Source organism: Saccopteryx bilineata, chromosome 7 (assembly GCF_036850765.1).
Source record: "Saccopteryx bilineata isolate mSacBil1 chromosome 7, mSacBil1_pri_phased_curated, whole genome shotgun sequence".
NCBI lineage: Eukaryota > Metazoa > Chordata > Mammalia > Chiroptera > Emballonuridae > Saccopteryx > Saccopteryx bilineata.
The window spans coordinates 5,021,665-5,035,390 of NC_089496.1; the positions used below are offsets into that span (position 1 = coordinate 5,021,665).

The 13,726-nt window shown below is 34.2% G+C and overlaps 1 protein-coding gene across 2 annotated transcripts in view; it reads left to right on the plus strand.

Annotated features, from left to right (window-relative positions):
• The window catches only part of SEMA3A (semaphorin 3A), a 392,466-nt gene extending 383,436 nt beyond the window's left edge, over positions 1-9,030 (plus strand). For both annotated transcript variants that reach the window (XM_066239698.1, XM_066239697.1), the window contains exons 17-18: positions 6,258-6,400; positions 7,656-9,030. In XM_066239698.1, coding sequence (XP_066095795.1) covers positions 6,258-6,400; positions 7,656-8,111 — 599 coding nt within the window. In that variant the 3' untranslated portion in view covers positions 8,112-9,030. The remainder of the gene's footprint in view (positions 1-6,257; positions 6,401-7,655) is intronic.
• Positions 9,031-13,726: the final 4,696 nt, after the last annotated feature.

The following is a 13,726-nucleotide window of genomic DNA, read 5'->3' on the forward strand; positions in this document are numbered from 1 at the left end:
TCTTGGTCCTGGCTGGTTGGCTCAGTGGTAGAACATCGGCCCCCATGTGTGGATATCCCAGGTTGAATTCCCACCCAGGGCACACAGGAGAAGTGACCATCTGCTTCTCCACCCCTCCCCTTCTCGCTTCTCTATCTCTCTTTCTCTCTTCTCCTCCTTTCCTGTGGCCACAGCTTTATTGGAGCTCGTTGGCCCAAGTCACTGAGGATGGCTCCCCCTCAGGTGCTAAAAAAATGGCTCTAGTTGAAATGGAGTAATGTCCCAGATGGGCAGAGCATCTCCCCCTAGTGCTCTTGCTGGGTGGGTGTAGGCACATGTTGAGTCTGTCTCTCTGCCTCCCCTCCTCTCACTAAAATAAAAAAAATAAATAAATCTCTAAAAAATAAAACACTAAAATAAAAATCACCTGTGAATAGTAAAATTAAAATACCCTGGTCATATCTATCTGTCATTTATTCATCTACCTATCCATATACCAATAAAAACATTTTAAACACAAATCCACAGGAATCTGTGGATTCAAGGAAGATTGGAAACTAATTATATTATAAAATTTTAAATACTGTATTCTGGTTGATAAGTACTTCCTGGCACCAGAGACAATCTTAATTTAAGGTATAAAAGAAAGTAGTTTAAAATTTAAATTTTTTTGCAAGTTAATAAATTGCAATTTAAAATTTTTTTCTAAAGTATCATTAATTGAGTCTTTTTGAACTTGACAAATAGATGTGTTAAGCACTATACACAAATACATTCATTTCTAGGTGCATGCATGCAAACTAACATTCAACAACATTTATAGAGAAACTAGTTGGTATAAGCATCATGCAAAATACTGGAGAAGCATTGTAGTAAGCATTGTATTATCTTGATAAATAAACCAACAGGATCCCTGTTATATAGCTTAGCATAGACTACAGAATTTAAGTGCACTACAGTATACGAAATTAAATCAACTGTTAGCCACTGTAACAGTCAGATCCAAAAATATACATGAATGTTAAAATGAGTGAAATTGCATTCTTTTATTTTAATTTTTAAATAATTTATATCTTTTCAGCTACTACTAGTTAAAGAGATACATTTATCCACTTGAAGCCAAATTAGAGCCTTTTCTATTAATAAAGTGTCTGTTCTATGTCTGGAGAAAATCATCTAGAATCTAGTAAGGAAAATCTAAGTAATGATGTTTATATTCAGGAAGTGCATATCTGCAATTTTCTGTGTCACCGAGAATTGATGGAAAAAACTTTCTTTCTTTCTCTGCTTGACCTTCAATGGTAAATGTTATTGAAAATAAAAATGTATACTGTAAAATATTAAAATTAGAATGATAAAACAACTGGAATTTGATGTACCTATCTTTATGTACTTCAGCATTTAACTGTATTTGCTAAACATTTAAAATAATCTATAACCATTTACCTCTCCCACAAATTGTTTTGCTTTTATAGTCATTTATGAAATTCAACTTTTCAGTAACATAAATGGGAGGACACCAAAAATGATAACAGATCAAATAGTTGAATAAATACATGATTCACTAAATCACTCATCTTTATCTTTTCGACATGTCATCAAATTTTTTTAAATTCTTACGTTAATAACATCTCAATCTTGGAAGACATTTATGGGGTTAAAATGGAGAGTGAAATAAATGAGAAGCTGAAATGTGATGCCTTCTGTCTCTGCGTTATTGGAAGAGAATCAAAGAATCAGATACTAAACAAGGCCTTTGGCAATATGATACTTCTGGCCAAATGATGGGTATCATGACTTTTGTTGTTACAAAAGGAAGCAATTTATTTAACTTCTTTCTTTCCTCCCATTCTTTCTAGTTTATTAGGCTCATTTCATTTCCATAAATTATCCCACTAAAAGGGGAAGTGATTAATTGAGGATTGCTTCCGTAAAAACATTATTTCTTGTCATTAACAGCTACAACATATTGTAACATGGTATTATTCAAACACACTGTGGTGCTTTTAAAATTATTTTAATGTTTGTTGTTCTCAATTATTTTACTCTAAATATTCAATTCAACTCTTGAGAATTCGATCTACAAGTTTAACAACTATACTCTTCTTGTCTATGGGTAATTTTCATAACAAAAGTTTATATTCAAAACAGCTGCTTTCAAAGTATGAAATGTATTTTTAAAAAGATTAAATTGAGATTACTTTTTTCTAGAAATCTACAAGATTATTTATTGGCAAGTACATCCTTTACAGATTTATTTATTTATTTTATTTTTCTGAAGCTGGAAACTGGGAGGCAGTCAGACAGACTCCCGCATGTGCCCGACAGGGATCCATCTGGCATGCCCACCAGGGGGCGAAGTTCTGCCCTTCTGAGGCATTGCTCTGTTGCAACCAGAGCCATTGTAGCACCTGAGGCAGAGGCCATAGAACCATCCTCAGCGCCCGGGCCAACTTTGCTCCAATGGAGCCTTGGCTGCGGGCAGGGAAGAGAGAGACAGAGAGGAAGGAGAGGGGGAGGGGTGGAGAATCAGATGGGCACTTCTCCTGTGTGCCCTGGCCAGGAATCAAACCCGGGACTCCTGCACACCAGACCGACGCTCTACCACTGAGCCAACCGGCCAGGGCCTACCTTTACAGATGTATCTGTCCTTGAGGATATGAGAATGTATTCAAATAATTTATTAAATTTTTTTCTCTTATTATCTTATATTTGGAATTCTTGATTTGCGGTATATCTAATTAGTCATCATTTTTTCCCACCATATCTCAAATCAACTATTGTAACATACAAAAAACAAACTTCTTAGATTTGAAATGTTTACATTTAACAGTGGTTTAATAATATATTCTGTCATAATCAAGGTTATAAACCCTATGCCCTTGTTAACTGATTAAATTTTAAATCATTTTTAATAAAATTGTAATAACCCTTTGTCTTGAGGATGTCAAAGTTAAATGAGATTTCAGCTTTTAAATGCAGAATAAATAGTTCAGCTAATGGTTAATGATTGTCTTATAAAATTTACAGTGTGGACAAAGATAACCAGATTAAGAAATAATTATAATAAGACTAAAAGTGCTCTAAAAATATAAGCCAAAAAAACATTTTTAGGGATTATAAAAGAGAAATACTTTCTTTGATGGTGGTAGGGGAGCAGGATTGATGTTGAAGGAGTTTATAATCTATCTACTATAAATTCTCAATAAAAGATTTTAAGTTTTGAATGAATTAGCAGTTGAAATTCTCAGAAGAACAGCAATAACAGCAATATCACCTCATATATTTATGACTATTTCTATGTCCATTCATTAAACTGATATTTTTATGTAGATATATTTTAAGAACAACAAAAAAGAAATTTTAAATGGTTGTAAATATTTTGTTATCTGTAACTGTTAATAGCCTAATATATTTCACACAATTTGCAATTATTTGATTAAAAAAATATAAAATTGACATAGCAATAATGTCACACAGGCCAAGCAACTTTGCTGACAGAGAACAAAAGCAGACATGCAGGAAGCTATGAGAGTAAGACATAAATTCTTAACAGATTTCTTTTTAGCCAAAGATGATCAACTGATGAGTTTCAAAGTACATAAAAAAAATAAATTGTTCAAGAAAATTGCATTAATTCCTAAAAAACTAACACCAGAAAGAAAGAAAAAATGTTAAAGATGAGCATCGAGAAACATTACAATGAGTATAATGAACACCATACTTAAAATATAAAATTATTTGTTTTAGTACATTGTTTTTTACTTTTAAAATTTTTTATTTGTATGAGAATACTTAACATGACATCCACCCTCTTAGCAAATTTTAAGTGTACAGTGTAGTGTAATTTATGATAAGCACAATTTTATACAACAGTTCCCAAAATCTTACTCATCTTGCATAACTGAAACTATATACTCATGATTAGTACCTCCACATTTGTCTTTTCCTCATCCCTGGAAAACTTCACTCTCTTCTCACCTTCTATGATTTTGTCTATTTTAGATAACTCACACAAGTGGGATCATATAGTATCACTCAGTATGTCCTTACAGTCTATCTATGTTATTGCTTATTGCAGATTTCCATTTTTTTAAGACTTACTAATATTCTAACTTAAGGGATTTTTAAATCAAAAGATTTTAACTGCAAAACAATTAGCAGAAAAAAATATTCAATGTGAACTTTATTAACCTTTATGATAAGGCATTTTAATCATTCATTATGGCTCTTGAATCACAGGACAATGTCCAGCCCCTGCTGGGCATAGAAATTCAATTTAACTCTACCTAGGGAAGCAGATGTCTCACAAACTAGTACAGCAGCATGTGCCATAGGTATTTAATCAAAGAAATACTAAATCTCAGAGAAAAAATAATGCTACCATACTCAATGTAGATATTGACAAAGATATATATCTCCAATGTGAAAAGAAGTGACCTTAAATCAGTTAAATATTAGCCCTGGCCGATTGGCTCAGCGGTAGAGCGTCGGCCTAGCGTACGGAGGACCCGGGTTCGATTCCCGGCCAGGGCACACAGGAGAAGCACCCATTTGCTTCTCCACCCCTCCGCCGCGCTTTCTTCTCTGTCTCTCTCTTCTCCTCCCGCAGCTGAGGCTCCATTGGAGCAAAGATGGCCCGGGCGCTGGGGATGGCTCTGTGGCCTCTGCCTCAGGCGCTAGAGTGGCTCTGGTCGCAACATGGCGACGCCCAGGATGGGCAGAACATCGCCCCCTGGTGGGCAGAGCGTCGCCCCCTGGTGGGCGTGCCGGGTGGATCCCGGTCGGGCGCATGCGGGAGTCTGTCAGACTCTCCCTGTTTCCAGCTTCAGAAAAATGCAAAAAAAAAAAAAAAAAAAATCAGTTAAATATTGTTTCTTTACATTTCAGTCATTTCTTGTTGTTGTTTTTTCCCCTATTTCTAAGAGATTGAGCTTTAAAATAAGAAAGGACAGATAATTGCTCAATATTAGAAGAGTTTTATTTCACAATTCGGGCACTAGAGAAAAAGACGCTGGGGTTGACATCCTGGAGACAGCCAACGGAGGCAGAAGGTTGATTGTAGGCAGCGTGCGAGTAGGAGATGGTGGACATCGCCATGTGCAGGGATTGGATGGGAGCAGTCTTTTGGAAAGTTTTAAATGTAGTGAGAGCAAGTCATGCTGTCTAAGACAGACAAAAGTACTCCATGGATTATGAGGAAAGTAAAACTGTCAAAGTGATGCCAAAAGGGGGGAGGGTTTGAACTGCTTTTTAAATTAAAAATCTAGCTAAGTTTGAAGTGGAGAGCAAAAAAATTTCATCTGTCTACACTGTCAGTCCTCTATTCATGTGAAAATATATTTATTATTTTCTAAATTAATTTAATAAGTTCCAGATTGTACAGGATGTCATAATGGAAACAGGATTATACAAGATAATAAGGAGGGTTTTTTTCTCTAAATGAGTTTTACCTACACTCCCTGAGTCGTACTTTTGATCTTAACTGTGTTTCATTTACCACATTGAAGGAGGTTACATAAAGGGTAAAATAATAGAAACTTAATCAGGAAACAGGATTTATTATTGCTGAATTTTATTATATAGTCTTGCCATATTTCTTAACCTAATTCTTAAAAATATTAAAAGATGTGTCATTTAAAAATAAGGACAATTGAAACCACATTGCATTAGAACTGTGCATCTTTCTTCTGAGCCATCTGAAACACTTCACACCAATTGGTCTTCAGAACAAATCTGTGGATTATTTAGGCATTATTTTCAGGGAATACAAGCTTTCTGACTCTACCTTAAAAAAAAAAGCTTGGTAAATATTAATTGGTGAATTTAATTTTACAGATTAAAAAACTGAAGAGGAAAATCTTATTTTGAAAAGCCCAGTCAAATAACTTCTCTGCTGGAAAACAGTACAAATGAACTGACCCCATTAATTGGCATAGAGTTTTACAATGAAAATAACTTCTTGGCACATATAATCATGGCACATAAAAAATGTATAGTTATACTCACACATGACTGATTTTGTTACTGTAATGCTATTTTCTGCTAGACAAATATCTATACAAGCCTTAAATAATCCATACCAAAAGAATGTCTATTTTGATAAGTACTTGGGTTCTGGAACCTTACATCCTTGACATTTCTGCCATCTCAATCAATTTGGAAACAATTTACAAGTTGGCAATAAATTTATTCTCCTGAATTTCCAAATAAATACTTTGAAAAGTTGAGTTTATTTCTCTAACATTTCCTCATTTTGTTTCTTCTTCACTGAACAGATAATCACCGTGGCCACAGTTTTGAAGAAAAACTCATCTATGGAGTAGAAGATAGTAGCACATTCCTAGAATGCAGTCCAAAATCACAGAGAGCTCTAGTCTACTGGCAATTCCAGAGGCGAAATGAAGACCCAAAAGAAGAGGTATAAGAATGAAATTGACTGGATTATTTCTATCTAACATATACTAAGTGACCCCAGCGTGGTTGACTTGGGGGGGGGGGGTTGTACTGGGAATCATTATCCTTTTCTTAACTCAATAATAGCTTAATCATTAAATATTCATATGATAGGCAAGGTGAGTTTGTCCCAGAACCATTATGTTATCTGTATTTGTGTCCAAAAAGAAACAAATTCTTCTAGTAACTTTAACTTTTGTTCAATTAATTCTGCTATCCAAATGTGCCTTTCTCTCTCCACTAACTCCCCCTCCAATGGTAAAGGAAGGCTTGGGAAAGCACATTGTAGATTTAACTTAAGATGAAGTAGCTGAGGTCCCAGTACGAATTCTGATATGAAACGTACATGTAGCATCAGACAAAGCTTCTTTCCTCAGTTGACACATCTATTCCTCTGTAAAATTATTGTGCAGAGAAAATGTCAGTAAGAACTTTGAGCTTTTTAAATGTATTAAATAAAGACAACCAGAACATGTAGGTGATTTTTAAATGCATTATATGCAGATAACTTTATAAACATAATCTAAATTTAAAGGTAAACATTCCCCATTATATATTTATACAGTCTTTAAATATATAATCACAGCACACAAATGTCAAGGTTGATTTCACACATTACCAACCTAGGCTTTCAGAAATCTCAGTCGTAAACTGTATTCAAAATAAAAGTGAGGTTAGACATATTCAAGAATGGATCAGCATTTTTATATCACATCTAAGACCAAGGAACTTGAATAAATAATTATTAATATGTAATAATACCATGATGTTTTTTCTGCTTGCCCAACTGCTGATTTTTGCATTTCATTTTTAAAAAATCTTATTATATGTTCATTCTAATGCTGCATTATTTTGTGATATCATGGTTCTGTATTTACAATTTCAATATTTAGTGTTAACTTTCTCTTATATGTCTTCCTTCAAATGTACAAAATAAAAAATATTTTTATCCTTTCCTCCCATTATCTTGAATATTTTAATTATTAGAATGAGAAATTTTATTAAAACCTTAGGCAACCAATATTTTACAATGCATCTTAAAAACAAATGACAGAAATTTATAACTTTTTTCTGATGGCAAAATGTTATATCTCTTAAGCTAAAAATTTTATTAACTGTTAAAATATGCCTCGACGCATAATCTAAATTTTTACTGAAACAGAGTTTCAGAACTTATATTTCTTTTAAATTTGTATATTTTACTGCCCTTTCCTTTCTAGATTAGAGTGGATGACCACATCATCAAAACAGAACAAGGCCTTCTACTGCGTAGTCTACAACGGAAGGATTCAGGCAATTACCTGTGTCATGCTGTGGAACATGGATTCAGGCAAATTCTTCTTAAAGTGACCCTAGAAGTCATTGACGCAGATCATTTGGATGAACTTCTTCATAAAGGTGACGATGGAGTTGGCCCTAAGATCAAAGACATGTCTAACAACATGACACCTAGCCAGAGGCTCTGGTACAGAAACTTCCTGCAGATCATCAACCACCCCAACCTGAACACAGTGGATGAGTTCTGTGAACAAGTTTGGAAAAGGGACCGAAAACAACGACGGCCCAGGCCAGGACATACCCAGGGCAACAGCAACAAGTGGAAGCACTTACAGGAAAATAAGAAAGGTAGAAATAGGAGGACCCACGAATTTGAGAGGGCACCTAGGAGTGTCTAAGCTGCGTTACCTCTAAAAGCCTCAAACAAGTAGAAACTTGCCTAAGACAGTAACTGGAAAAAAATGCAATATACATGAACTTCTTTCATCGCGTTATGTGGATGTTTACAACGGTGGGAAATGCAACTGAGTTCCACCAATTATAAATTAAGTCCATGAGTAACTTTCCTAACAGGCTTTCTTCCTAATACCAACACGTGATAGAGGTCAGGTGAACGCAGATGTTCACTTTAGCAGACTTAACATTTCCTATGGGATTTCACTGTATAGGTTTCATTTTCTTCTTTGCCTGAGAAATAAAAAATGTCATTTGCCATATTTCCATCTAAAGAAGAAAAACTGCATCAGCAAAGCCATTTTATTGAACTGAAACTTTAAAATAAACTGCATGGAATTACTAAGCTGATGAATATTCCAAAATGTGGTTGGATTCAAGGATACTTTTTGTCTACCAAGCACTCGTGTTTATATGTTCTGGAGGGTAAAATGATACTGAATGAAATGGTCTGCAGAAATATGAAAAACATAAACCATCCGTCATCCAGAAGAAAAATGGAATATACTGATCTACTACTGATGTCTTCTTTCAGCTTTGATCTAAAGATGTATTTTATTAAAACTATAATTTAAATGTACCATGACAAATATGCAGTAAAATTTAGCTCATTTCTAAGCTAGAGTAGGTTTTTGTCTTACATTATTGTGCTATGTAGCTTTTCTTTTTAAATTCTAATTCTGTGCTGCTTTTCTTCAACATTTTGTTTTCAGTTCTGCAAGAGAAATAGCCAAAACTGTTTTAGAAATATCATCAGCAGTTAATTCCTAAAACCTGGATATAAATTATGCTTTATTTCTCTGAGGTTTTCAAACAACACCTCCTCATCTTTAATTATGACCTAAATTAATTTTAGCCTGCATACTGTACTTAGAAAAACAGAGCATTTGGCACTTAAAAAGGGGGAAATACAAAACTGATCTGTTAGATGCATTTTGTTGTATCTAATGAATCAATGAGGAGAAAAGGAGCTGCATTTTTCATGAAATTCATAAGCATTACTTTACTATAATATTAATAGAAAATGTCTCAGTACTGTGCTTGAATCCCTGTGTGATATTTGAGACCTAAAAACTCTCTCTCAAGATTCCATTAGGAATTACATGTGTCACCTAATCATTTTTAAAAACGGAGATGAGTAAAATTCAGAACATCTTAAAAGCAAATTTCTCAACTTCGTTTACATCTGCATCATCTGCCTCTTATCTCACATTAAGACAATTATCTGTCTAATGAACAGTAATTCTTTTTATGTCAGTGGGAGTGACTTTGATTCAAACTATTTTCCAGGACACAGTCCATGCTTAAAACATGTAAAACTCTGTCTCCTGCAACAACTTATAAAATAAGGTAAAAAATTGTTCATTAAGAGCTTGCCTGCTTTATTATCGTAAGGCAATTCCTTGAGAATCATTGACTTCAAGGTGTAAAAAACCATCAGCATTACAACATTTTCTTTTTTTGTGTGTGTGTGTGTGACAGAGACAGGAACAGGTAGAGACAGACAGGAAGGGAGATGAGAAGCATCAATACTTCGTTACTGCGCTTTTAGTAGAGAGAGAGAGAGAGAAGGAGAGAGAGGAGAGACAGAGAGAGAGAAGGGGGGAGGAGCTGGAAGCATCAACTCCCATAAGTGCCTTGACCAGGCAAGCCCAGGGTTTCGAACCGGCGACCTCAGCATTTCCAGGTCGACGCTTTATCCACTGCACCAACACAGGTCAGGCTACAACATTTTCTTTCACATAGCCTTCCTCCTACCAGAAATCCCCCCTTAGGTCCGTCAACATGCACAAAAAATTGCAAAAGAAACATCCTATTACTACTTAATGAAAGAAGCATTGAAATTCTAACTTTGTTTTGGGGTTCTAATTAGCTTAGCTTTAATTTCTCACCTTAGAATACAGTGAATTTTCTAAATTTTTCTATCAGCTGAAAAATTTCACAGATGCAAGCTCATGTTTTACTGATTACCTTGAATAAACAATTTGTTAATATTTGTTTCAAATGAAAGCCTGTAAATATTCTATTGAATACATTCAATTTTAAGCTCTATTGATTAATACAGTATTACTTTTAGAAATACATCCTCAAATGCTAGCTGAGTTTTAAATTATTTAAAGAATACATTAATGTAGAGGGAAAAAATGTGAAATATCCATCAAAGAACAAAGAGTATTCCAAAAATAGGTCATTCTTTTCTTTGTATAGAGTATCATAACTGTACCAAAACTTGGAATTGCATTTTATTCTATATTTGCAACTGAAACAAAATTATTTGGAATAACAGAAGTGTCTAATTTCTTATTAGTCTTCAAAAATAAAGGATTTGGAAGGATAGAGATTATATAATAACTTTAGGAGGTCTTTAGATACCTGAAATGCATTTTGTTTCCCATTAGGAAATACCCATAGAAAGAAAGTCTAGACGTCAATTAAAGGAAACAAGCCAACAAATGCTGGCTTAAGCCATCAAGTGTAAGTTTTCAAAGATAATTATGGTTAGAACTTGCAGGTAGATAACTCATATTACAGTCATAATCTTCTGCTAATGTGTATTGAAAGGGGACAGGTTGCACGAAGTAATGTCCCATTTAATTTAGTTGTAATAGACTGACATATGCATGGATCATCAGAGTTGAAACTATGTTAAGAGACTGGTGTGTCCTTAAGCAAATTATGATGGGAATCTTAAGGTAGAAAAAAGATGCATTGCAGCAAAGTATGGCCCTTTTGAAATCAAATGTAAAATGTAAATGCATGTAAATGCACACTTAATACTACTTTTTATGTATTATTTAGTGATTTTCAATGGTATTTGTTCAATATTTTTGCTACCTACACATTAGGAAAGGAGATGTAAATAATTTTGAAAGGAAGAAGAGTGTAAAATGCAACTTTTTATAGATACTCCATTTCTGAGTGTTCAACATCATCTTCAGATGCCAGATTTTCCATACAGGTGACAAGGTGGTTTATGTGCTATTTAAGGGCAGAAGGTGTGTGCCCATTCAATAAGCATGTTTTTTCCAGGTAGTAAATATGTTCCATATCTGTATTTATCATTGCATTCAGATGGGAACTACAAAACTGGAGAGAAAATGTAATGAAACTGCTGCTGTAAATTATTTCTTTTAGCATGTATTCAGTTACTAAATACACATTTCTTCAAAATATTTGAATTCAGATGTCTTTACTGTTCCCTCTAGCATTTGGAGTCAAGGAACATAAGTTTCAAACATGTTGAGAGCCAGTCAGGGTGCTACATAATCAGCTATCAGATTTCTGCATTGTAGTCATCTGTAAACTGGGTTTTATATTTATGGTGATGATGTGAATTTTTATGTCCTTTAAATTAAATATTGTTATTTATATGTCATATCCAAAAAGAAAATATGGGGATGAAATTCTATAATGAGTCATTATCATAATCAGTTTGGTTTCATTCAGGATCAAAGATGCCTGATAATTTGTTATTGAAATTGCCTAACCTGAAGGTCATAAACAAGCATTAATATGAAATGAATAGTATAATATTTTTAAAACTTTTTTTATGAATTCATTTTTTACACACAATTTGTTTTCAGCTTAATAGAAATCTATCAAGTTTATGGCTTCAAAGACACGCTTAAATCATCTTATTGAGTTGTAAGGTGTTAAGTATATACTGGCCTAATGCCAAAGAAAGCCATCCTTTCTATTTTAGCTTTGTAATAATTATCTAAAGTCAACGTTTATATTTACAAAATACATACTTCCACAAATAAGAAACATTTGCCAAAAAGTGTGCAGAATCTTACATTTATTTTATTTTGAACAATTTTCTTATACTAGTTAATTAAAGAAACACATTTTTAAGTTAATACATTGAGGAGCTATAAACAAAAGAGAGAATAAAGCCACAGAAATCATGCTTCATATAGTATCACCAGTCTTACAGTCAAACTAACCAAAGAAAAGAGCTTGGTTTTCGTTTCAAGCATGCAAGCACACACAGGCAGAGGCAGAGTTAGCAAATGAAACCAAACCAAACAGATGATTTTGAATAGAAAGAAATTGAGCTTCTAGACACTTTGCCGTTTAAAACCAAATTCCTACTTGTTTGATTAAATTATATGGAAAGATCTCCTTGGCTCTCTACTATGAACTAGGTACTGGTAGGTGATGATTATTAAGGTGAGTAGGACTTAACCCCTGTTCTCAAAGACCTTCACGATAAAATTGAGGAGACAGATTGTGATATGACTTACCATCATCTTATCTGGCAAGTCTTTCCTGACCCTCCCATTCCTAAAATAAGCTAGCCACCTTCTCAAAACTAAATTTGGGTCTTGTATATATTTTTATTGTTACACTTAATACAAAGGTGTAGTTTTTTAAATTTATATCACTGTCTCACTTTCTAGAATGTTAACTCCTTGAGAGCAGGATTTGTATATATTGTCTCTGACTCTAGAGCCTAGCATGGTGCCTGGCTCAGGGAAGGAGCCTGACAAATCATGTTGGAAAGAAACAAGTTATAATGTGGTAAGTTCCAAATGCAAGCTCACAGTAAAAGTGCTATGGTATCAAAGAGGAAAGGGGAATTAATTTGGTCAGAAAGATGTAAAACTTCAGAATAGAAGTAACATGCCAGCTATAAATTAAAATATAAGACAGATTTGTCCAGATGAAGTAAAAGAAGGGAGATTTGAGATCAGGAAAATGGAGAAAAGATGTAAAAATGCTTTTATTCTAGAAACAAGTATTCCAAATGGATGGAGCTGTGGTTGATAGAAGTTAAATGTCCCCACTACTATCAGTCAAAATGGTGTGTTTATTTGGTTTTTCCTGGATTTCCTTCTCTGTGTCACACATTCTCACCACTGGTATGTCGACCAGATAAAAGCTTGACTCAGCTGAAGTCAGTACTAGACAGTGTTCCTACAACCATCTTCAAACTAATCATTTTGCCATAGTCTCCACTCTAGGTTGCCTTACTATGCTTCAGATGGAATTAGGAATTCCACAGACGAATGGCTGGGAGAAGACAGCTTCATCAGGTTGACTTCTCTGGGCTCTAACAGTTGAACAGACAGCTTCTCTTCTATTTCACCTCCCTTTAGCACTAATTACCTCACTCATCTAGTATTAGACTGCTCAGCCTTGCTAACGTGCAAATAGTTGATTTGGTTTAACAAGACTTCAAAGATATTGTCAAAATATAAAGCTTGTATTTGTTCCATAGTTACCCTAGATGGAGTATTTCATGTCTAATCAATGATGCAAGTTAGGTTAGATTTTAGAACATATAGTCAACAAGCAACGACCTATTTTTACACACATGTTTCAAAAGTCTTAAAAGAGTGAGGTGACCTAGCTACATTTGAAATTGTGAACTCCATATCACCATTATATTAAACTGTCAAGTTTTTGTCATATAACAAAAGGATGTATTTTACTTCTTTTAAGCTAAACATTATACTTGTAGACACATTGTTTATACAGTACCTACATAAAAGTTTTCATGAAAGTGCTCAAGTCATCACAATTTGGGTAATTTTGAAGTTTTAACTTCCATCCT